At 37.4% G+C, this 26,742-nt stretch overlaps 1 protein-coding gene across 1 annotated transcript; it reads right to left on the bottom strand.

Moving 5' to 3' along the window:
* Window positions 1–369: 369 nt before the first annotated feature.
* PLEK (pleckstrin) lies at window positions 370–25,980 on the bottom strand. Its single transcript, XM_007423173.3, has 9 exons — window positions 25,870–25,980; window positions 17,231–17,386; window positions 14,552–14,733; window positions 13,459–13,550; window positions 12,498–12,682; window positions 9,846–9,950; window positions 7,897–7,980; window positions 4,481–4,550; window positions 370–3,716 (listed from the first exon to the last, which is right to left on the bottom strand). The coding sequence occupies exons 1-9, from the start codon at window positions 25,927–25,929 to the stop codon at window positions 3,577–3,579; spliced, it is 1,074 nt and encodes a 357-aa protein (XP_007423235.1). The 5' UTR covers window positions 25,930–25,980; the 3' UTR covers window positions 370–3,576.
* Between the last annotated feature and the right edge of the window lie 762 nt (window positions 25,981–26,742).

Here is a 26,742-nt window from a genome sequence, read left to right as displayed (position 1 = left end):
AGTTGGACTCTACTTCAGTCATCTTTTGGAAAACTCTCAAAACGTGGCTGTTCCAAAAAGCCTTTGGAGATTAGTATTTATGCTTTGTGTGCCATCTGTTTGGCACTGTGTTATCTTAATTTTGAGCTCCTTTTAATGTGTATTATGATGTGGCTTTCACTGCATTATAATTTAGATTTCTGAATGAATCACCCAGAGATGTGAAATTCTAGTGGTATAGAAGTCATGGAAAATAAATAAATCTATTTACACCTCAAAATACCCACCTTTTATCTGCACAGTACAGAAATACAACATATGTCAACCTTTGATGGCTTCTTTAAAAGCAGAGAAATGGGATGTTTATTTATTTAGGCATGAACGACAGTAAATCCAATATTACAGTATGTCTCTGCATTTTAAAAAATATTATTTATTTAATAAAAGAAATTAATGTAAATCTGGAATATTTTAAAATGGGGTATTTTGACACATACTATCAATATTCTATCTGGCTTTGTACAGCCCAAGATTGGTGAGGTTTCCCCCACTTTTAACTCAAGAGAAGAGGCCTCCATCCTGCCTTGGGTTGATTCAGCCTGCTTACATATAGTTGTAAGTTAATATGAATTTTAAAACAAGTTTGGTTATAATAGTAACAATTTCTTGAATTAAGGAAAACCAGATTTAGTGACTTTCATTTTAATGTGGTATATGTTTAGTCATTAATCAGTTCCATTGTGTTTAGCAGGGTTTACTCTCTATTAAGAATGTAAGTATATACCAGTTGACTGGAAATATTATATTTTCATCTGAGAAGTGTTACAGGATCGTGACTCAAAAAGGCTAAATTGTGAATTAGAAAATCCTTCCTTAGTACAAATATCTTAACTGCAACTTCTAAGTGGACTTAAATTAGCCATCTTCCCTCAGCCTGAGTTCTCACCTCCAATGGATGTTAATAATACTAGTCCACCTCTTAGAGCTGTTTTTTTTAATTCATAAAGCAATGCACGTGCAGCACTTTGAGACTCTGGAATACATTATAATGGCAGATATTATTTCTGTTCTATTTATGCTACTTTGGAAAAGTTCTCAGATGGCTGAGTAAAAATTTTGTCTACACATGTGCCTATGCATGTGATATTTCCTTATAAATTCCAATACATATTTCCAAACTAGGTCCTAAGCATCACTTCCAGGAAAGAAAGAAGTGATAGATTCTGGCCAGTTGTTAGAAAATGTCCATCAGTCCATTGTGTCAGTTCTTGAAAAGAATTAGTTACAATTCTGCAGAACTTGTCTGAGAAGCAACTGTTCTGTACCCTGATTTTCTCCTGTAAAACAAGTTTTGACGTTCTGTTGGTTGATTAAGCACAAGTTCAATTTCTTTAATCTAGAATTCATGATGCAACACTTTCTTTCTGGTGATTACTTTGCTTTATATGACCAAACTCGGCAGTTAGGAAATTGGAACTCAGTAGGTCTTGAACTCATTCAACTTTCACCATGGTCAGAATGTCTCAGTACACTCACCCAGATGTGAAACACTCTTGCTTATCTGATTCCTTCCTGGACCTTATTTTCTCTAATCCTCTGGCAGGAGAAGTCTCCCTGCTATTCAAGGCCTCTCTCCAAGCACAGAGGTAGCAAAGACTGGTGATAAGAAAATGAGAAGAAGGATAAGGGGGCAAGCTGTCATCCTTGTTCTGCTGCTCACATTATTCTCATTATATGCAGGTGGACTAGAGTTTACAGTTACAAATATTCCTATTGGCAATGAAGAAATCTCTTATTTTTTTCTATTCTTTTCTTTTGAATGCCTTCTGAACATATAGCTATCCTTTCTATGGAAAAAAAATTCTGTAGAGGTCATTCTTGTGACCTTCTATTGCTCAGTGGGCTCCAAATCATGCCGTGTGTCTACAAATCAGTGGTAGGAGATTGGTTGTTATATAGGTGGATTTTCAATGATGTGGCTGTAAAAATAACACTCTGTTAATAAAATGACTATGACTTTCCTAGAATGAGTAACTGGTTAAAGTTGGTCACACCACGTATTTGGCTATGTGGAAAATATAAATTGATGTGTGAAGTAGCTTAAGCTGCCATTAAGATTGCTGCTTTTGCAAGCATTGCTCTTCTGGCTTGTAAAGGTGTAAAAACTGATTTCTTGTTTACTAGTTTGTGGGAGTTGTGTTTTTATAACTTGATTATATATACAGTATTGAAATGAAAAGGGATCAGGGCAGTTCAGCTTTTTCCAATATGATACCCTCAAGATCATAATTATATGTATGGTTGCATTTTAAACAAAAAGAGGCGGGGGGGGGGGCTTGGGTCCTTCAGATGCTGGTGAACTACTTTTCTCACCATCCGTTATTGCTGGCCATGTTGGCTGGCTGCTGGGTGTTTTTCGTCAGCAGTATCTGCAGGCATTGGGTATGCAAACATTCTGGAAGTTATAGTCTCCAGACATCTGTTGGAAAAACCTTTATAACTGTATGCCAGAAAACTATTGTATGCACAAACTGGAGAGGAATCACATTTACACCTTCATTAGCAAAAGTTCTAAAATGTATGTTGTTAAACTTGTTTACAGAAGATATGAAGTACAAGTTATAGTAAGATAATTGCTACTATTATCAAGCAGAAAAGTATCTCTGATTTACCGTTTTGTGTTTAACTTACTAGGCCTCAGGTATTTATAGCACAGAATAGTGTTTCTTAACCTTGGCAACTTTAAGATGTGTGGGCTTCAACTCCCAGAATTCCCTAGCCAGCATGCTGGGTTGGGAATTCTGGGAGTTGAAGTCCATGCATCTTAAAGTTGCCAAGGTTGAGAAACACTGACATAGAACTGAAGGTTTGTGTTTTTAGCAAACACAATAATGCTGGCTAAAACAACTAATACTTCTGAAACATGCCACTATTATTCTCATTACATCATCCATATATGTGTGTGTTTTGTGTTTCCCCCTCTTCCATGCATAGTTCTATGATAATATTGTCCATGGCTTTGTGATTGTATTGTTGTTATTGGCATAGTAAGAATTCTAATTATTTCTGTGGGAATTTTGCAAAGATATCTGGAGAGGTGAAAATCAGGAGTCTTTTTTAACAATGTATTTTACAAAGAAAACATTTTTCTCCCCAACCACCATATGCAGCAATCATAACACAGATTTCATATTTATTCATTCATCTGCTTCAAAGTTGCCCCATAAAAGAAAATAAAGTGTAATAGATCTTAATTATATGTATGGCTACATTTTAAACAAAAAGGGAGGGGAACTTTGGGTCCTCCAGATGCTGGTGAACTGCTTCTCTCACCATCCCTTATTGCTAGCCATGTTGGTTGGCTGCGGGGTGTTGTCCATCAGCAGCATCTGCAGGTCTATACATTACCATTCCTGTTTGAGATAATGGCAGATAGAAAAACCTGATCTACACAACATTAAATATTGTGCCAATTCTACAACAAGCTATTGTTAAGTAACAATTTAAATATAAAATCAGCCTGATACTCCTTTCATAGAACTACCGAGCTGGTAAATCTCAGACTTTTTTTTTTTTTTTCCTAAAATCAACAGTCTTTCATTTTCCAATTCGGGAGACAAGCTGAATGGCCTTGATCCATTCTGTACGTTCTGCAGAGGTGGCTGCTTGAAGGACGTAGTGCACCTCACTTGCGGTAATAATCTCAAACAGGTTTCCCTCCACTTCATTTTTCTTGCCTAATTTGAGGGGAGAAAAAAACAGTGAGCAAAGGACCACGGAGAGGGCTTGTTTCAGCACTTCTGCCTCAGAAGAAATAATCACTTCCATTCTTACTGGATAACAAGCACAAGTGAAATCCTTCCCATTTCCATTTAACCCAGATACAGAATTTCTGTATATATATATAAGCCTCTCCTACTTCAAACCAGCTGCTCCAAAACTTTTTATTGTCTAAGGTTCAACTGCAAATTAAGCTCCACCACCTCCCAGAATTAGGTTGGGTCATAACTAAGAGCGTTCAAATTATTTTGTCACCCGAAACTGAAGGAAGGAAGGAAGGAAGGAAGGAAGGAAGGAAGGAAGGAAGGAAGGAAGGAAGGAAGGAAGGAAGGAAGGAAGGAAGGAATATTTCTGGCACTTCACCTCCTTCCTGACATAGAAATGCAACAATAATAATCTATGAAATGTGTTATTTAATTATATAACATGCAAATGCATAAATTGATATTAGGATAGCTATTCATATTTATTCATATGTTTGTTAATATATAAATAAATGAACTTGAGCATGAAGCCTGCCTTGGAAGCAACTTTTTCCCAGAAATTGGGGGTGGAAAGACAATATGTTTATATGTAAATATAATTATAGAACGCTAGCCTGAAAATCAGGCAAGACAGCCCCTGTGCAAAATCTTATGGGGATCCTCTCACTTCTGGCAAGAGGCATCTCTCCAAAATTGCACTACTGCTTATAACCTAAACACTCCTGCTTAGTGATTACCATCTGACGTGTCTTCAATCGCCGTCACCACACAGCCCCTCAAGTGAATGGCTCCAAGTGGCTCTTCTCCCTGAAAGGAATTTCAATCAACATTCATGCAGATTCAGACTTCTGTGGAGGAAATGGCAAACTGAAGATGGCTCTGCTAAAAGCAGAGCCGATGACCATGGTGGAATGAAGAGCTGGTGAATAGACTGGCTCTTCATAATTACTCTCCAGACAAGGAGAGGAATTGAGATCACCCATAAGTGCTCCATACAGTTGCTCCTCATGAGGAGACCACAAGACAGCAGTCTCCTACAGATTTAGAGCACCAGGAGATGAGGGAATAGCCATCTTTTTGCTCAAACTGTGATTGGTACTTTCAAAGGGACACTGAGTTCACATACTTCCTTTTCAATAATAATAACATTGATTGATTGATACTTCCTTTTCTAAACACTTTCGGAAATTGCTTGTTAACTGCTTTTCATCTATTAGGAACCTTTGGATCAACATGTTTTACAGCACTGGGTGAATTCCTTCAATCCTTAGCAAAAGAAGTTTTAACTACAAGTTTAAGGAGATATATATAGATATATATAGATATAAACAGCAAAAGGGTGATTAGACAGTTGATTGATTTTGGACAGTTACAAATGGACTAAGGGTTCAGATGGATTTGAAATAAATTTTGGAACTCATTATAAGAATCCTTCCTGTGGGAAAATTCTTTTGTTTTGAATTCTATTTAAAAAAAATGATAGGATGAGACTTTGAAGTTTGGACACTAGAGGGAATCAGAAGGAACTAAAGATTACAATTAAAGGAGAAGAACACTTAAATTTGACTTACTGATACAACATGTAGCAAAATATTTTAACATTGGACATATTGAAGGATATTTTTGAACAATGGACCCAGAAGTTAATTTTAAGAATGTCTGCCATTATAGATATACTGTGTTTAAAAGATGTTATGGAAGAGGAACAAGTTTTACCAGATAAGACTGAGACTGATTTGAAAGTGGATTTAAAAAATGAAAGACTACAAGAATAATATCAAAAAACATATAAAAGAAACCAGCTGATATCTTAATTAAAAGGGATATACAAATAACAAAAGTGACCTGGATAATTTTCCTATGTTGGATTTCCAAAAGAGCTTGTTAAAGCTTTGAAGAATTTGGTGAGAGGGGACAAAAAAAAAAGGAAAGAAATAAAGTTCTAGGACATTATTTGAAGGGAGTGAAGATCAAGATTGTTAAAAGTAAAAGAAAGGAATATAAAATTGGTTTATTGATCAAGGTTAAAATAGATATGTTATTTCTGGCAGCCCTTAATGGACTTTTGCTAATCAGGACTGAAATGATGAGGCTTTAAGGATTTGTTTATAGATAAGAGATGGAATATGTGAAGAAGAAATCATTTGTTGTATTTTAAGAGAAGGTGATAAGTTACTAATATTGTTTATACTTGTGATGAAGGGAGAAGTCATTTCTTTATATATTTTTCTTCACTATACTCTTATTTTTTCTTTTCTATTTTTTTTTCTTTTCTGCACCTTCTATTTTTTCTTTTTATTCTTTTCTTTTTTTAGTTGGTATTAGTTTTTATCATTTTAATGTAACTTTTAATAAAATTACTATTAAAAATCATGCAGACTCATCTTCATCTTAATTAAAAACACAATTTTGCAGTCTACTTTTGCACTAAACCAAAAGTGGCAAGAGCTCTGTGTAAGAGTGTTGCTGACAAAGGTTGTGAGGAAACTGATTTATGAAAGCTAAAGACTTAGGATGCTTTACTTTGGAAGAAAAGCAAGAGAGAGGAGGCTTGGCAGAGAATTATTATGAATGATAGTCTACCTAGTATGCATAGCAGCAGTCAATCCTAGAATTTACCAAAGCTTCATGTTTTGCAACAGAGGACCCTAAGTTGTGAAGCTTACTATTTCAAAAGACCTTTATTACATAAGTTTAGACAAAACTATGATGTAATCAGTTTTGGCCATAACTGATGTATGGAATATTCATTGATGATATTTGGTGGTACCTTATGCCACTCTGCAGGTATAAGGAACAAATGAGAGGACATGGTCATTAACTTCATGACTGGCCACTGAGGATGATGGTATTCAGTCTAGAAAGGCTACTCTCATTTTCAAGCATTTTGCATCCTTCTCATCCACTGGTGCCTAGGCACTTTTCTCTCTATACAGGCATTTCTCATACTAACCATGTGTGTATCAGAAAAGGGGAATCAGGATTTTGTTTTGTTCTGTTTTGAGCATTTGAGAAAACTTTTCAGTTGAAAGCTTCTTTAGCTAGAGAGAGAATTCAAGAAATTAAAGTTCATATGATAAATTGTCCAGAGTCCAGATGCTTAAAAGTGCATATGAGGAGTCTTGCTGACATCTCCAGCTGAACAGAGTCTTTATAGAAATTCTTAAGGAAACATATGAAGAATATATGGTAGAGAATGGAACTGTGCACAGAAACCCTAAGCCTACTTTCTTATATATTGCCTACTCCTCCCCTCATCAAGAAATCGGAAGGGATCCTTTTAAGGAAGAAACGGAGGAAGGAAGGATTATCACAGGTCTTTGTCAGATCTGTGGCCTGGAAGAAATTGCTGATCATATCAGTCTAAAGATCTTGTACTTCTTGAACTGCTTGACCTGGGAAATTCCCTCATGAAGAACCATATTTCATAACAGATTGCTCAGGGGCACAGTTTCACTATTATTATTATTATAAAGAGTTTTGTGGCTTATTGGGATTTCCAATAGCTAATAATTAAATGAGAATATATCTTCTTTCAGCAAATGCTTTTGTTGACCTTTGACTGCCTTAATAACAAGAAGAAAAAAGGTTGAACAGGACTAGATCACATAAGAACTGTTCAAGCTCCTATCAGACTTCTTTGTTCAACACAAGGAAGTTGGGGAGAAATAGAGATGTAGCCAAAGATATAGACGGCATGGTCCCATTATCTGTGCGGTTTTGTTTTTACACATGCATAAAGAATGCCTTTGGTTGTTCAAGTGTTTGAAGGGTGACAAAACTTATCCAGGTACAGAGATAATGGAACAGCCTTTCCCACACAAGTGACCTCCAGATGTGTGGGACTCCAAAAACTCTCAAGTACCATAGATTCTGGGTGTTGAAGTTCAGTACTACCAAAGAGAACTAAGGTGGAAAAAACTACAATAAAGTGTTGTCTATTAGTCACTCAGGAAGTGGCATCATTAAGTGATGCAGAACACAACTGCATCACTTATTGCTGATAAAATGTACTTGAAGCTTTGTTATGCAGAAGGATGGGCGCTAGTAATAAATTACTCACATTAACAAGCATGCTATTCCCACCGTGTTTGGTAGGTGGTTTCATGGCCAAGGGGCAATCCAACAAAAATTGACTGATATACACACTTACTGCACCAGGATCATAATAATGCATGTAGGCAGGGTCCTCTCTCAGAACAAACTTCCGTACTTTCCAGTTTTTCCTTCTATGACCCTAAATGAATATTAAGAAAGCATAATTTTTAATTTTCTGCTATGTAGGCATAAATGTCAAACTATAACTGAGCCTCGTTCTCACAGCTGAACAAGACTGTTTAGTTATCCTTATCCTAATAAAATCAATAGCGAAGATTCCAGTGGTTTTACTGGACTTTACTCTCATGATCAAATTGATTATTTTGTTTATTTTGAGGGACCTTCAATTAAATCACTGGGGTAATTACAAGTGACATAAACCAGGGCAGATAACCTCCATCCTTAGGGCCACAAGTGATTGCTGAACCCCCTTTTTGCACATCCTAGAGTCCTCTTGGATTGCATTACCCCCATTTGGATGAGTTTGATGGATGATTTTTCCATCATTTTGAGTGGGGAAAATATAACCAGCTATAGTGCAAGCTATGGAATAGATTTACAACTATTTAAAAACAATATACTGTATTCTACCTGCCCTTCCCCTGAGTATGGGGGAGGGGGCCTCATTTCTCACTGACTACAGATCTTGCCACCGAAAGAAATTACATTAATTTCATGTAATATGAATATCATATAAATCATATCATGGGCATATCCTTTCAGTGCATGAGTTTTCTTCCTAAGTTATAGTCAAGCTTGCTTTTTATAAATTAAAAAATGTAGAAAAATAGAATCTTATTCCGTGTTAAGACACATGGTAACTAAATCACTTTGGATTTCAAACTTTAAAAAAATGAATAAAAATCTCAGTTCTGGTTTTGCCTCTTTTTTCCTTTGTTCGTGTATGTTTTCTTTCTTTTCCTTTTCTTAAAAATGCTTGGTAAAAAGCTCATTAAAAACTAAAGAAAATGTGTCAAAAAGCAAAATGGGCACCATAAAAGGCGATGCAGTAGCCATTTTCATCTGTGAATTTGGGACTTTTTCTATATGAAATAGATATAAAATGTTTCAAGTTTAATTTGTTAAGGGTTAAGGTTTTTTTTCTGAATAAGATTTACCAATCTATTAAATACGGGTAGCAAAAAAAAGTTAAACTTTATGTCTTTGAAACACATCTCAAAACTGATAATCAAGTAGGTCTTGATCATTTCCACAAAACGTTGCAACTTCTTAAACTCCTGCCAGAACAGCATGAATCAAGTGGCAACTCAATGAATCACATGCTTTTAAGGCTTCATGTGTTCTATGCATGAAACTCTATTGTAATTCTATTGAAGCCAGATCTGTCTATATGAAACCATTGGGACATCAGATGAATGTTACATTTCATCTGTCCATACTATGACTTGATTTACTACCCAGGAGTATGACTCTTTTGGCTGTTACTATTATATTTTAGTTCTCTTTCCAGAACCATTGCAAGGGCAGATGGCACCATGTCCTTCACACTGACTCATACCAGTAACAATCTGCTCAGAGAACTAGTAGGGAAGTACAGTAAATCTAGACTTCTCAATACCAATCCTGCCGATAGATAGATAGATAGATAGATAGATAGATAGATAGATAGATAGATAGATAGATAGATAGATAGATATTGCTTCACAATCAGGTGATCTTTTTTTCCCCTTTCCAAAAAGGCTTCCACCTCTGCTTTTCTCTTATTCTGGCCTGAAACAAGTTAGAGGCTAGCGAGTGGATTTGGCAAGCTGTCAGATTTTTGCAGAGTGGCTGTGCCCCCACTAGCAGCTGATTGCTGCTTAGTAATGCTATAGTGCATGATGCTGCCGATGCAGAATATAACCAGGAAAATTCAGAGAATGTTCAGTACTATGGAGACAATTTTAGACTGGTTGATTTTATCCATATGTATTACATAAATTTATATTTTACATTTTTCATGGATAACAAAAAACAAAACAAAAACCCAAGATATATACCAACCTGTTTCAGCAGACAACCCTGTTTGACCACTGTGCCTCTGAACTCTTCCTTGAAGACTGTGTCATCATCACTGGAGTTGCCCTCACAGAAGAAACCACTGTCTGCCTATTTTAAGACATTGAAGAAGCCAAGTTGATAAATGTCTCCTAGGATAGTTCTGGCTGGTAAATAATGGCAGTATTAGTTGGACATTCCCAAAAAACCCACACCTTTGTTACAGAGAATGGAGAAGCCATGGGCTTATCTACCCATCATTACAACAGGGTCACTGTATTGTATACCTAAGTAACTTTCTTCTGTAGAAGAGAGGACACAGACAAATGCCTCTTCTTGTAGTTTGCCATAACTGCTTTTTCCTTCTTGGCAAATATATTACTAATGCTATCTTTTCTGCTATGAACAATTAGTCTTTGGCACAATTCTTGCCTTGTCCTAGGTAACTTACCTGTAACCCCAGAATGGAAAAAATAAAAATGAGCAGCTGAGTTGCATAATACAGGAAGAGCTCAGTTAGAAGACACTATAAATTCACAGAATTTTACAGCTGGATGGAAAAGTGAAGGTACATGATAAAAAGAAGTTATTCAGCTTGCTGAGGATTAAGCTAAGAACTGACACCAGTATTGTTCAACAATCAAATATGGTCTCTTCAAACACCACTAATATATATTACCAAATATCAAGATTAGGATGACTGTGGCCAAGTAGAAAATACAGAATCCAAAATAAAAAAATGAAATCCAACTCTTTAAAGTCCTTTAAGTAAAAGATTATCTTCTTCCAAGTAGTACATGGCCACTCTACCTTGGCAAACTTGTATGTTATATAGAAATTTGCCAGTAAGGGTCCTAATAAAATTTCTTTACATGGTATTTGCACACACACATGTGGGGTAAAACTCAAAGCTAGGCAGTGTGGTGCCTTCCAATTTTTTGAAACAGCTCCCATCAATTTAGCCAGTATGGTCAGAGGCATTATGGAGATTGTGATCTAAAAGGCTAGATAAAAGAAAGTAGTTAGCAATGTGATACCACGTTGCCCTCCTCATGGGCAATGTGGTATCATGTTGCTAATTACTTTCTAGCTTATACAGGGCTAGTTGTGTGAGTCTAATTTTAGGCCAAACTAGATGTGCACATGGTAAAATATGTTTATTGATTTGACTATAAAATGAGGTGATGGAGATTTACTTTTATCATTATTCAGAATTTAAGGAGTGGAACATCAGCCCTCCTCATACATTCCTGCAACTATGCTGCTTTCATCCTTCTTCCCCACCCAGAATAATCTTTTATATCCCAAAATATAAAGGGGAAAAGTCTTTAAGCTGTAGGGTATGGAGCAGTAGGATGGGGAGGATGTGATTCAACTGACATATCATGCTCCATGTAGTGATAAAAGCAGATCTCCCCCTCAGTGGTTATCGTCAGATTGATGAGCAGATGTTTTGCATGCAGATCCATGGTTAATTTATCCCTGAAGCACTCTTGCAGAACAAGATCAGCATGCTTACAGAAAAGAAGCACCAAGATCTGAAGTCTGGTTTGATTGACTCTATTTACAGAAAGCATATAAGTTGGACTCATATCTATGGTTAACCATCACATGCCAAGAAAAAAAAACACCACCAAAGTCTCTACATTTGTAGTCAAACACAATACAATTTCCTATGGAATGACAGCTATTGCAAAGGAATTCTATACTGTAGTGACTCAGCTCATAACCTCTATAAAAAGGTTGATTTCCTATATATGCTATGGTTTTCTGCATAAAATGCTGAATCACATTTCTATTCAGAAGAAGCTATCAAAGTATTTTCCAGTCAACAAATGCTGGAAACCACTATAATTGAGTGATAGATTAATAGGACAAGCCTGTGCACATCTATTCAAAATGAAGTAAATCCCCACTCTGTTTGACATAGATGTGCATAGACTTTCAGTCTATGCCATAAATTAATTATTAAATCATTCTAAAATTATATAATTTTCTTAAAGCAAGCTGCTCTTAATCAAGTATGAAAAATTAACTTGGTGGATGTTTTAACACGAGCTCAGCTTTAAAGTAAAGGGGAAAAAAATCAGTGTTCTAATAGATACCTAAAGTACCTGGAGTACACTGTTTTAAATCCACCAATTTATGAAAGTAAGGGCAGTTAATTCAAGAGAGTGGCTTTGGACTTCAAATTTGGTATGGATGTAGGAGGAGCTTTTGGGGGGCAGGGTAGAAGTTTGCACCAAACATGCTACTTTTCAGCTCCAATATCACCCATTTTTATTAATTTACTGAAGTCTTATGGCTAAACCACTCTGGGAATAAAGTTAGTGCAGAAGTTATATTTGTTGTACCTGGAAACTTAAAAAGTAAAATTTGAACATGAATGATGTTCAGACTGGCAGCTGGAGAGCACCTAGTCTGGTGTAACGCAATGCTATCTTTTCTCTCTTTTTTTGGAAAAAAAAAACTGTAGATACACACACACCAACAGACTCATCTGTGTGTGCAGCTTTTTAAAAAAAAAAAAAGAGTGAGAAAGGGAGAGCAAAAAATGCATTAGATCAGACCAGCTGTTTTTCCTGCTGCTTGTCTGATAGGTATACTCTAGAAACGTTTCTGTGCTCAGATGAAGAAGACAAACATCTTAACACTTACAAAATAGTAATAGGCATCCTCAAGATCCAAGAAGGAGGTTTGTGATAGGCCTTCAAGCGCACTCTTGGATGTATCACCAGCAGCCTGAAAGTAGCCTTCATTCAACAGGGCAGATGCCAGCACTATACCCTCTTCGCGATTTCGTAATGAGTTGTTTGATAGTAACCAATCAATCACAGAGCTACCTAGTGACAAGGAAAAGAACCAAAGATGGTTACCAAAGATACATAAAAAAACAGTAGATATGGTAATGATTAAGCAAACAGAAAAGCAAATCCCCTGATGATGGCTACCTCTGGATCTTATTTGAGATAGATTATATAACTGTCAGAAAAGATGTGGATTATAGTAAATACTCAGGACTGTAGCTAATGTTGTTCTGATGTCTTCAGAGAAAGTTTTTGCAAGCATCTGTAGGTGGGAGGAGGAGAGCATCAGTCCCCTGCAATTCCTTGTGGAACTTCCCCAGTCATTCCAAAGGGTACTCCAAACTTGTTCAGTCAACTGAAATCACTCCTCTCTCTATTCCATTCACAAAGGTCTTGGTAGATTCATACAACATTCTGGGAAGGATGCAATCTTAATTATTTTTTATAACTCATATTTTGTGACAAGAAGTTGGACAATATTAAGTATAAATGTTAGATATGCCCTGGGATCAAAGACATAATAGTTAATGACAACTACCAAGCTTTTGGAGATGTGGACTGTAAGTGTACGTCCTTTGTTCTGAGAAATATTGGAATGCAACTTGATTATAGGATAGGTACCCTTGTCACCAGAAATGAATCCCTCGGATTATTCTTTATTCCTTGTTCTATTTCTAACCCTACAGATCAGATGTCATCTCTGTGATCCTATTTTCTAGAAATATAACACATTACAGCTCTCTTTTCTGATATCTGTTTTAATTTATCCATTTTGTTGTGGTTGTTTAAGGCAATTCTTAACAACTCCCTACCTGTAAAACAATGATTGAAAATTTTCTTGTCCTTTTCCAGCTTCATTTCCCGTATCCCCTTGTTAGGGTCTTTCATAGAAAGATACAAAGTACTGTGCAGAAAACAGAAGGGGGAATAATTAGGAAAGAAGGTTGGACTGAAATATAATATAACCATACTGAGATTTGTTTTTAAATAGCAAACAGTATACAAATGTTTTAAAACAAAGCAGCAACATCGTTGGTAAAAATTCTTGGCCTTCTGCTAAATAAAATCACAAAGCCCTCAAGAGTCACATGAGAGCATTGAAAGGACTCTGCCATTTCCAGTGTTAATGGCTACTGATTTGCACCAGGTTTCTCAATCTTGTGGATAGCTTAAATACTTGTGCATGAAAGAACATGTAAGAATAAACACCCAAACAATGGCTTTCTCTAGATCAGTGTTCCTCAACCTCAGAAACCTCAAAATGAGTGGAGTTCAACTCCCAGAATTTCCCAGCCAGCATGGGAGTTGAAGTCCACCATCTTAAAGTTGTTGAGGTTGAGAAACACCACTCTAGATGAATTACGTCCACAATCTGGTATTGGAACACAGTTTGTATATAACAGGAAATCCATACTTTTCCAGTACACTGGGTACTATCTCAGGCAAACTTCCTTGTGCCCAATTTCCCAAACATCTCTTTAAACCCAGGAGAGAGATGTTGTGAAGTAATTCTACTTTCAGATTAGGAAGCAATGGACAGCTCAAGAGGCTGATTTGTGATGAGAGAGAGAGATGTAAAAAAGAAGAAGAAGATGACACCCTTAGCTACTTCGCATGAGTAAAGTGGGCTCAGAAATGCTGCCAAAAGAAGGGTTCAAGCTCCCTGAGAGCAAAAATAGAAAATAGCCCTTTTTCATGAGAATAGAAAATGTATAAGATATGCTTCAATTCCAGCTTGCTGAGAGAGAAGAATTAGGAATTTGGAGGACATGTTTGAGCACAATTCAGAATAACCTAAGCAGCTCCTTTTGTGGCTGCCTCATAAAAATAAAACTTTTGAAATAAAAGTATTTTCCCACATCCCACTTATCCAAGCAATCTTAGTGTTTAGGTTTTGGAACACACCTCAGATTGATGGTTTCAGGAAGCCTGATAGATTTCTTGGTTGATTTCCTGGAAAACCTTTGACCTCCCAAAATGCACTTGATGGCCTTCTTGATGTCTTTCACCCAAGAATCTCTCTCCTCAAGATGAGAAGCTTGGAAGATGTGATCCTGTTGTTTGGCCGTTGTGAGTTTAAAGACAAACTAGAATAGGAACAGATCTCATTGTTAGCCTTCATAAGTAGTTTTTTGTAGGCAGCTTATGTTAGCAAGCAGCTAATAGCATAATTATACAGCTCTGTTCAAAAGTGAGTTGACTGAATCCAGTGATGCTTGACTCCCAGATTGCAGTCTAAAGAGAGTATCCAGTTTAAATAATTACATTGAGAACATTTGGAAACTATTGTCCTACAAAGTGTAGAATAGATAATGTATTCCCCAGTCAGATGCTGAAATGTCTTACAGCTTGAACAGGCAATATTAAAACAATCAGGAAAACAATCCTGTTTATTGTTAATATAAGAACCCTATATTGAGAGATGAGTGCCTGGTTTTCTTAGGTCAAAGGCCAGAGAGAGGAATTTGTGCTGGAAAAAAAGGAAGAGTGCTCAGTTCTGGATCCTTTGGCATCCTTTAGTTAAGAAATTCCACAGCAATGTAGATATGCTCCAATCTCTGCTTCCTGAAACAGAAGGACAAACCACTTTCCCCCCTCTTTCTAGCCCAGTGTTTTTCAACCTCGGCAACTTTAAGCTGTGTGGACTTCAACTCCCAGAATTCCCCAGCCAGCCATGGGGAGTTGAAGTCTACACAGCTTAAAGTTGCTGGGGTTGAGAAATACTACTCTAGCCACTTGTAATAAGCATGATATGTTGTCCTTTATCCATTAGCCACTGTATATGCCACCAGAGTCTGAGACATAGACACTTCTCTGACTAAGCATACTTCAAAGCTGCCACTCTCTTCAGATTGATCCTTAGATTTGACTAAGAAATAGCAGGAACCGTAAGTGTCATTCGGTTTATTTACTTCTGTATAGAGTGTGCCAAAATGCTTTCCCCTTTCTATTTCACCCTCTGACTTTTAAATAAATATCTCCCCTATTATTCAGACAGGAGGCTTCAATGTGTTCTGATTGTCTCAAGAGAGATTTGGTTCATTGTGTATCAATCCGCACAGAAGTACCTACTTGCAATGCCTGCAGGGAAATGAATGGAAAATTAATCACCTATTCACTGTTTAAAGATCTCACTGTCTTTAAAATTCAAAGGGTGGAAGCAGTGCAGTTGAGTTGTTTAAATCCCATGTCCATTAGCCTGCCATGCAAGGAGAACAGGGAATGGAAGACTCCTTTTTCTGAAAATACTGCACAATCCTACCTGAAGTGCTTAACTGAAAAAAGAGGAAATACTGTTGCACTAAGCATTCTCTGCCAGAGCAGGACAGTAGTTTGAAATGTGCTAGTTTTCACACAGTACTGTGGATTTTTTGCTATCTATCCAGATGGTTTGAGAGAAAAAGTAACTGTGTATATGGGTTGCACATAAACCCATTTTTTTACTAATAATTTTATTATTTTTTCTTAAAATTACAAAAGAGAGTATTGTGTTAACATAGTAGTTAGCAGTATGTCAGAAGTGCCGTGGTAACTATTGAGCCAAAGGAAATGGTCTCTAAGATCAGTAGCTTCTCCATTTTCTTTCCTGATTTTTTATCAACTTCTCTCATAGGAACAAAGGAAACAGCTATGCTGAATCCAACCAAAACTCCATTTTGTTCAAAAGTCACTGTGGCCAACCAGCTATCTATTTTTGATTAGTTATTTGGCACTTTTGGCAGTAAATAAAAATTACGATGATGATGATTGGTCATACAGTCAGCCAGATGTTTAGACTGGATTTGGCATTTTCATCCACCTATCGAGTCCTTCCCAAGGACCTGGGATAGGCAGATGTTGTTGTTTGATGGTGTTAGAGGTATCGTCACAGGATGTAAGCTGTTCAAAGTAACGCTGGCTTTTGCAATTGACTGATGGTGATTTTGTCAATGCCAAAAGTGCAAGTGGTACTCCACATGTTTTGGGATTGTACCCAAACTGTGATGATGATGATGATGATGATGATGATGATGATGATGATGATGATGATGATGATGAATGATTACTAGTTATGATGTTACCTTTGCTGTCAAGGTTTTATCCCTATCAACACCACTGTTGGGGATCACAGATATGACGCTATGGGGACATGTATGTTGGATTGCAAGGGCCAAGAGAATGGCACAGTCTATAGGACATGTGCAGCCTTCCATCACTTCTTACAGCCACTAGAACCTCAGATTACATCCTGAGTGGCAAGGGCAAATGTTTGGGGCCTTTGGGTTGGTTGGGGTGGTTCCCCTGGAAGGTAATTGGGAGCAAAATAATGACCATAAAATTCTGCAAGGTTTAAGAGATCCATTCTGCCCTTTAGACCACCCCCAACTTCCAAATGCACAATGCCTTGTAATGATGCCTTTGGAATAATTTCACCACACCTTACTCTGGCGATGTCATAATAACACTTGGTCCTGGAAGGCTACCCACACACGCATGCACATTCAATACTTAAATACACACCCACCTTTCCCTTGATTGCAAAGGTGTTGCCTCTTCCTGGGATAGTCCTTACTTCAATGTACTTCGAAAGACATAAATACTCACTGTTCTTTTAGCAAAATCCTGGCAGGGACTGGTCAGGGTACTGTTCTTGAGGGGAATCATTCCTTTAGGATTGTTATCCGTCTTCTTCTTAAAAAATTCAATTCCATCTTCTGACAGCACCACCCACATGGGCTTCCAGGTATTAAACATGCTCCCCTGTAGCAACCAATTAAGAGACTATTATCTACACAGCTTGGGAAGGCACAAAAGGAGGCCTTTATTTCTTTTTTAAGAAAGATTATCAGAATGAACATTCACATTCCAGGAATGGGTTGATATACACAGTTTGCTTTGCAGCCATTTTCCCACTGAATGTCAGCAGGTGATTTCAGAATGCTGGGCAGCTACAAATGGGATTGACTTAGTGAAGCCAGGATTGTTGTCACACTGGGGGAGACTTGGGAAAATGTTCTCTAGTGGGCTCCACACCCTCTGTTAGGGACTCCACTATTTTAGATCACTCCTCCTATCACCTTTTTCTGTCTGCACTCTTTGAACTCATTCCATTGTTTCCTCTCCCATTATCAGATAACAGTACTTCTGAATGTTTCTGGAGTTTCCTTGTTTTGCTTTGAAAACTAGTGTAAGTTTACATAGGAAAGGGTGGGAGCTCTTGACTGCAAGACTCTGAACTTACACCCAGAAGTTTGGCCATATGGCACCACTGAACATGATCTATGAACCTGCCAATAGTTGGCCCTACATTAGCTTCCCCAGCCTTGTTCCTTTCAAATGTATTAAAGCTACAACTCTTGTATTCCACAGCCAATACATCTGGAGGGCACCGGCTTGAGCTTTGAAGTGTGTGTGTGTGGGATGCCTCAACTTTTTCAATACATCATTGAATTCCACAGCCAATACATCTGGAGGGCACCGGCTTGAGCTTTGAAGTGTGTGTGTGTGGGATGCCTCAACTTTTTCAGAAATAAGGATGTCTTCAAGTAAAGCCTGGCTCCAGATCACTACATGGACACAACCATATGATTTGCTTGGCAACAGAACAAGAATGGTTTGCCATTTTGTCTTCTTCCAAAATGTTTTTTTAAAACTATCTTTCAGTTTTGGTATTCCCTGGTCATCTTCCAACCAAGCCCAACCCTACATAGCTTCTAAGAACAAAGTCAACCAGATGCTGCCAGTTGCTACACCTCAAATTTAGACACTAGCTAACTGCTTTTTATTAAAAAAAAAATTCACTGGCCTTTTCTTTCTTTGATGGTTTGTTTTGCCTTCACTTACAGTAATGTCATTTTTAATTTTTATGCTTTCAACCAGGGTCCTCAAAGGCAGGAACTCTGATTCTCTCAGCCAGCCAAGGGATCAGGTTGAGAACCCACCCCCAACCTCCTTTAATTCAAAGGCATTTTAACAACAAGCAGAAAATCCAGGGATGATTGGGAAAAAGGGGTAGAGGGAATAAGAAGTGTTGTGAGAGACATTATCTTAGAATGATCTTTGTGGTATTCAAAGTGAAGCAATTAGTGTGGTTGCCTAAGCCCTCACACAATAACGGCATGACTTTTCTCAAAGAAACAGGAAATTTAATAATTATTCTCAGCTGCATGGCTGATTTTATAATGCAGAGTGCAATTAGTATCTTAAGCCTTTGCAAAATTTAAGGTACCTGCTATGTTCTTTAAAAAGCATCAATTCTCTCATCCCAAAATGCAAAAAATAAAAATAGAAACCTGAAAAATCCATCCCCACCTATTCTGGGATGCTCCTGGAACTACAAAAGGGGTATTTATGGAATAAAGTTGTCCCAACTGAATGTGTTACATGGAAGCAACACCTGTGCCCTACTAGAAAATTCTGCCATTGCCTAGGATGATCAAATCCATTTCAAACCTGCTAGTCGTAGAGAAGGAAGAGGAGGACTTACAAATAACTGGCTTCCTTTGGAAATATGTGTGTGGAGAGAGAGAGAGAGAGAAGCTTAGGAATATTTCAAAATATGAAAAAATCAGACTTAATTTGTGCCCAAATTCACTGTAAGTTAGATCCTGAATCTGTTTTTAAGTATTAGAGTCATGAAATATGTGCATAATTCAGAAAAATAGCCCTGTGCATATATCCAGTGCCTTCAGTTCCTCTTAGACTGAGCCCTCAACAGAAGCACAGAAGCAGAATGTATAGGAAAATAACTTGCTTTCTCCATAGGTCTAAACCTTACAAACTAAGCACTATCTCCTATTACAGTAAATAAGCATATTCTCTCTCTCTCTCTCTCTCTCTCTGTTTATGTACCTATCACACATTTTCTTTTGGTAAACTTTCATGTGCATGTTTATGTGTATATGATAGACATTGTTTGTTATCTACCATGCAAGTGGTACCCACTACTGATGTAACTTCTATTGTCCTCAGTTTCTGGCAACACAAACAACAAGGCTGCCAGTAAATGTGGTGCTGGTTCAAGTTTGAGATTAACTTTAGTAAAGTGCCTGTTATCAGGTATCCCCCAACAGGCTAACCTAGTTATGGGCTATAGCAGCAGCAGCAGGAGCACCAGCACCATGCAGATCAATGCTAGAGACCTACCGTTTCAATTTCCTACAACCCTTCAGAGGGGTGCTTTGTCAGTGGCATTGAGGGAAACTAAAATGCAGCTGCGGATTAGTAATCCAGCAAATACCAGCTGGAGCTCTAGCAGGTGCTTCCTTCCCTTCCCTGAACTATAATCAGAAAGAGGCTTGAATGCTCTAAACTGGAAATGATTGTAAGAAGATTTATTGTCCAGAAAATCTTTGTATGAATTTCCACAGGGACTTACAACATAGGCAACAGGCACTGTGATCCTTGTTTTAGAAGCATGTTGGCCTAATTAGGTAAATTAGAGTCCACCGGAGTTGGGTGGCCAATAAATTTAAAATGATGATGATGCAGTATTACAGAAGACCAGCACAAGGAGTTCTGAAAGTAATGGAGGTTTACCACCCTGGTTAGCCCAGAAATATTGGGGAAATTCTTTTATTTTTGTGAAGAGGGAGAAAGGAAATATATGCAGGCACGAACCTGAATGGGAGCAGAACAAGCACTTGGTTATTGGCCATTAGGCAAGGAGTGAGTGGCTGACAGTTTTGTGTGCTCAGCTCAGCTCAGCTCAACTCAGCCAGAAAGATTGAGTGCTGCCTAGTTGGTGGTTCTCTATTCATAGGATCCTGATTGCAAAAGACATCTGAAAATAGTCAAAAGTGCCTGGTTTTATTAAAATTTCTTATTAACTTATATTGGCTTCTTTTGGAAGATCAAGAAGGATATGCATTTTCCAAAATATAACACATTCAAATGAGATCTTTCATCAAGGTATGTATAAGGTTTTGCTTAGCAGGTGGTTTCAACCCATGCAACTGTATTGCATTTTCCTTGGTAGGCTGAAAAATTCCAGATAGTTGGAATCATATAGATTTGACTAACTCATCTGAAACTGAAATTGATTCTTTCCCGGAAGCAAAGATCAGAGTTAAGGCAGAAATTTTTGTCACAGACATGATAAAAAATGTGTGTGGGGAAGGGAACCCTAAAAAATGAAGAAGTAGCACCTACACAACTTCCCTAAAGCTTCACTTCTCCTTTTCTTGTATCTGTTACATAGATATAATTTCCCCAGCTAAACCACCACTCAGAACAGAAAATCTTACCACATATATTGTGCTGTGGAGTTAAGCATGTCATAGCCTGCATACACAACTGAATAAAGCCTTCCCATAAGGCAGCCCTAAACATACTTATCAAAGTCCCATTAAATTCTGATTTCAGCATCCATATGCCTGGAATTGCAGTACAACTCCTTTTCTGGCTGAATTACCTTGGCAATATACTGTACTTTCTATGGCCTACCCTTGAAGACACTCCATTTCAACTGAGCCAAATGCAGTAGTTTGAATGAGGGATTGGTGGAATCGACCCTATTGTGCCTATTTCATTGAGGACTAATTCTTTTTCATGCTCAGTTCAATTCATTTCTAGGCTCTTTCCTGTTTCTAAATGGGATCTACCAAATGCTATTCTTGTGGGCTTTTTTTAAAAAAAAAAGTTGAGCCTTTTTATGAGCTTTTGTTTTAGTCTACTACTGTTGATGAGGTTTCTATGACTGTGTTTTATGAAGCACAACGTTTAATTTGCTTACCAGTTATATATGTGTGTCTGTGCATATCTTTAATGCTATGTCAGTATGGGGGGAAAAACCCTCAAATGATATGCACACATATATTTGCAGATTATTTGAGGGTTTTTCCCCCTATACTGACATAGCATTAAGGATGTGAAGGTCTGGGAAGGAGGGTGGGAGGAGAAAACAGAGGTGCAGGAAAAAAAAATTGTTCCATTTATCATGTGTTTTTTCCCCTTAGGCCTTCACATTTCTAGGGAATAAATAGAGAAAAGAGTGCAAAACAAACAAATAACAATATTATGAGGTCAGTGCTGCAGATTCTATGTAAATGCACTTACTTAGAATTCCACTAACTGAAATATCTTATCTGTAGACTGGAGCTCTACTTTAGTTCCTCCCTCATTTTATTTAGTTTCCTTTTGTGGTCTTAGCACTTCCCGTGCTCTCTTTGGAGCTCTGCTAATCATCTATCAGGGCTATGTTCCTGCAACTCCCAGTGATCCACAAACCACAATTCTATTTTAGCTGAGTGTGCTATGCAGATCCAGTGAGTAGTTTATGGAGCAGTATCTTGTACAAATTTAGCCATTCAAGTTAATTGAATCAAGATGTGGATAAGTGGACTGGATGAACATAATCCCTGTTTTGTTCTTTATATTATTCAAGTTCCCATTAATTGAAGGGCAAGTTGACATAGGTCACACCACTTCTTGAATGCAGGAACAGATAAGAATAGTTGTCTACCCATTCCCAGTCCATTGTAAATGCATACCCTGCCCAAGTTTTGAAACTATGCCTCAATAGTGCTGTTTTCCATAACCCTAAGCCATCTTAAGCTCGCTGTGCAGCCATTTTGTCCTGGGCTGCTACATTCTCTGGTCAGCAGCTGCCCTTTAGTTATTAGTGTGCGGTTAATCAAATGATGGTCCATTAAGTCAATGAACTTTTCTCACCCTGTGTTTTCCCACCCACTCTTAGAAGCTCAGTTCTCCATTCAATCTTTACATATCTTGGTGGGCACCTTTTCAGTTTCTGCCCAGGCTGCATGTAGTTTGCTCTCCATGCTTTCCCCATCCCTGCCCACAGTACTGCAAAACTTCCCTTTCCTTGTTTCCCCTAAATCTTTAATTTTCAACATAAATTACATTAGAGTAAAACTTTCAGTGAACTCAACTTTGCTTTGTTTCCCATTCTTCCATGTTACAGAGTTTCTATGGACCCAGAAGGGAATGTAGAAATGAAAGAATAACCTGTTCCCCTTTACTTTAATTAGTATCACATTACAGCAATGATGACACCAAAAAGGGAAAAAAGAAAAATGAAAGGAGTCTGAATGTCAAAGGAGAGAATGTGTGAAGGAGGTTGAAGGTGTCCATGTGTGCAAACATCTGGGAAAACAAAGGAAAAACATGGGGACTAGTGAGGAGGGAACAATCCTTCAAAAAGATTGAGGCAGGCACTGGTAGACTAGTCCACCCAGAAGTCAACCCATGAGGTTTGGTTTCCTTGAATGAATGGGAAGGGCAAGAAACAGGGGAACCATCAATCAGGGCCTTAGTCCAGACTGAGCTCCAGTTCAACCTCATTGCCACCCCACTGCAATCTGGATTGGAATTGCTGAAGTTGGTTTAAGAAGCAACTGAAGAAGCATGAAAAACCAGCACCTTAACTGTCATGCAGAATTGCCCTTACTTAATTTTGACAACTGTCCGATGTAATAACTGATGAGGGCTCTGGAAGCACAGAGCTTCCCATTCTCCTCTGCAGGATGCTTTCAGACATGGCCTTTGTTTGTGCCCTCGCCTGCTTCATTCAATGTATGAATGAACTAGAGGTTGCCATTTCCATTTGTAGCTCTCCCATATTACCATATCACTTTATTCATCTTCCCCAAATTTTACTAGGGAGGCAAAGACAGAACATCTGTATAATGTCTTTGCACTGGAAGCAAAAAAAAAAAAAATCATCAGCAGAAGCTCTCATTACTCAAGGGATGATTTCACTGATAAGCCAAGCCTTTTCCTCTGAGAGAAGATAATAGAAAATTTAGGGACAAGATGTGTGTTACATTTATTATTTGATCATAATTACAGGCTAATCCCCAGTGTGAAGATGGGAGTGGTGAGGAGAGTGTATAGGAATTACTGCCAAACTTTGAATCCAGGTTGCAGTTTTGGCATTCAAGGAACAGTAACCCATATTATATACAGTACATACACCAGGCACAGGACTAGTGAAAAGAGGCAACTGTTACCAAAATCACAGCAGGAGAAAAGAGAAAGTTTAGGCCTTTTGCCCATTAATCACTTTATGAAAATTCCACCATGCTTTGTGGCAATTAGCTTTAGAAGATGGGAAACACCTTCCTGTTAGTGCTGATCAAAGATGAGGTGTGTTATTTTCTATAACACTTAAGACAACACAGGAAGAGGCTGGTTTTCAAAGTGGCAACAGCTGAGAAGGAAAGTGATCTTAATAGCAGTGCAATCTATTTTCGTGATGCACCTGGTACTGAATAACTGGGGGGAGGGTGGGACCTCAGCCAGGTTGCTAATCACAGGATAAACTTCATGCCTAACCAGGATTTCAGTTTATTTCTTTGAGGTCCTAATCAAGGAAAACTCTGACAGGAATTTTGCTAACCATGTTTGTTGACTGAGCCATACAGGGCTAGGTTTGTGCACTACACTAAGCCATACTCTGTGGTTGACAACCCAAAATGGTGAGGTTTATACAACAGAGCAAGCCAAAACCAAACATATCACCTTCAACATTATGGCTTATCGTAATGAGGAATTTTATCCAGACTTTATATAAGCCTGACCACATACATCCAGCTTAAAGCTGTTTTAATTTACTTCTTCCTGCAAAACATTTGGAATAATTGTTTATTTGAAAAATGAATGCCATGCTTTAAAAGAGTTTTCCCAGAGTGGCTTACACTGCATTGAATCCCAATATTTCTTAGATAGATTAAAATTTATTAAAATACAATATATCAGTTTTAAAAAACCACCATAGACTAGGTGATAGAAAGTTTTGTTGCAACATACAAATCTAAATGGGTATATTTTGGGTCAATGGCTAACCTAGGGCATTGGCCATCAAGGCTGATCCTCAGTAGGCAAGGGAAATTACATCATGTCTCTGATGTATTAAAATGCTATTAAATGTTCTTGGAAAAGGAGCAAGCTTTACTGGATAGGACTGAGCCTGACTTGAAAGTAGATCTAAAAATGACGGGCTATGGGAATGATGTGGAAGGAAATGCTACACTGGATAAGCAAATGAAACTGTTTGATGTCTTACCAAACCAAAAGAGTGACCTGGATAACTTTCTTATACTGGATTTACAAAAGAGATTTGTTAAAGTTGTGAAGAATTTTGTAAGAAGGGACAAAGAAAAAATGAGAAGAAATCAAATTCAAGGACTTTATTTGAGGGGATTAAGGATCAAGATTGTTAAAAGTAAAGGAAAGGAATATAAAGTTGGTTTATTTGATCAAAGTTAAAATAGATATGTTATCTCTGGTAACCCTTAATGGGCTTTTGCTGACCAGGACTGAATGAGAGGCCCTAAAGATTTATAGATAAGAGTTAAGATGTGGGAAGAAGAGATTATTTGTTGTATTTTAAGAGAAGATGATAAGTTACTAAAATTATATATACTTGTTATGAAGGAGGAAGTCCTTTCTTTCTTTCCTGCACTTTCTATTTTTTTTAGTTCATATTATTTCTTATCTTTTTAATTGTAATGTTCAGTATAATTACTACTTTTAAAAAATGCTATTAAATGTTCCCTTTAGCATTCTTTAATGCAGCCTGCCTTCACGTGGTGTCATTCACCTGTCAGGCTGCTTGAAAATTCTGGAGGACACCAGGATCAGGTGAGGAGGGAACAGTAACTGTTTTCCACTCAGCTTCTAATGTCAAAGAGGCAGAGATGCCATCTATTAAGATCAACCACACCCACAATTTTGGAGAGAGAAAAAGCCATGCTTGCAAAGGTCTTTTTAGGGGGAGTCAGTGTTGAGTTGGCAGCCAAATGGATTAATCAATCAATCAGCCAGCCAGTCAAATGGATGAGAATAGCATTTAATATTTCTGATTATATGTTTCACGGGTTTAGATACTGGCAGCATGGGATACTCAAAGAAAATAAATACCAATCTGCATTTTTGTCATTCCCCAGCCTTAGTATTGGTAGAAAATGGGAATTGTAGTCCAACAGGTCTGAAGGGCACCAGTCTCTAAAGCCCTGCAGAGATGAAGCTCTTCATATGACTGACTGTCCCACTCCAGTGCAGAAAGTTAAAGCACTGGGTTTCACATGTTCAACTATGTATTATGAGCTCAGCTTTCCAAAATATAAAATATAAAATAATTAATATAATATAATATAATGTAATATAATATAATATAATATACTTAAATAATAAATCTATGTAAATTATATATACACAGAGAGAAATACACACAAAACTGTAATTCCATAAAACTGTAATTCCATATAATCTACACATACCTTCTTCACTAGATAGCCTTCCCTTATCCGTCTGGGTTCTCGCTCAGGGCCTTGTTCCATCTTTGCACTGTTCTTTTTTGTCCAGATCTGAAGAGTTTTGTAAGCTGTATTTATATAGTTATCACTTTCACAAGTTCCTCTGATTGTTAATCACATGAAAGCATGCTCATTTCCTCTTCCGGAAGAAGGACGTGTAGAATGAAATGTAAATGTTAAATTAAGAACGTTTTACTCTTTTAAGTACAGACAAGTAACAACAACCCTGAGACATCTTTTCATCAGATGAGATGAAAACTCAACAGTTACCAACGTGAGATATTTAACTTTTTTCAGTAATCAAAAAGCAGGAATTATCTTGATAAATAAAGCATCATAAGTGTGGCACATGCAGTATTTGAAGCATTAGTCTTGTTGAATCAGATCCAGCTGAAGACTATTGGATCCATTATTTAGGGCCTTATTAATGGGAATTATTTTTATGTCTTCATCTCAGCATAATTTTCCACATTTTCTTTCCTGGAAAAATTGGTGCTGCTTTTCTGGAAAACAACTATCAGAGATGCCTCTTCGTTAAATTTTCTGAAGGACTGAAAATATTACTCCCTTGTTAGCAATTTTAATATCCAGGTTTTTAAGAAATTGGGATATTGATGGTGCTCTGATTCTAGTTTTATTATTTAAGTATCTTTTTGATTATTTGATGTAAGCCACTTTGAATGGTAGGGATAGACAATGAATATATAAATCATTAAAATTCAAAGCACTCAATCAAATCAAAGAGAAGCAGAGTAGACATTTTGTTAATTAAGGATCATTATTAAGGAGCTTGACACAATAATGTATGAGAGGTGCTTGGAACACCATAAAAGCCTA

The sequence above is a fragment of the Python bivittatus genome, unplaced genomic scaffold (genome assembly GCF_059951505.1).
Source record: "Python bivittatus isolate LINGU-HERP-01145 unplaced genomic scaffold, Pbiv_v1 ctg000020_np1212, whole genome shotgun sequence".
Taxonomy (NCBI): domain Eukaryota; kingdom Metazoa; phylum Chordata; class Lepidosauria; order Squamata; family Pythonidae; genus Python; species Python bivittatus.
Note: the sequence above shows the minus strand (reverse complement) of the source record. Positions and strands in the feature narration are given on the sequence as shown.

What these genes read in the sequence shown, in the direction of transcription:
- PLEK (XM_007423173.3), bottom strand. Translation starts at nt 25,929, where the DNA reads ATGGAACAAGGCCCTGAGCGAGAACCCAGACGGATAAGGGAAGGCTAT. An exon ending in CCTGAAACCATCAATCTGAG is followed by an intron (nt 13,551 to 14,551) that starts GTGTGTTCCAAA and finishes TTTTCTGCACAG; the next exon opens with TACTTTGTATCTTTCTATGA. An exon ending in TTTCAATCATTGTTTTACAG is followed by an intron (nt 12,683 to 13,458) that starts GTAGGGAGTTGT and finishes CCTTGTCACTAG; the next exon opens with GTAGCTCTGTGATTGATTGG.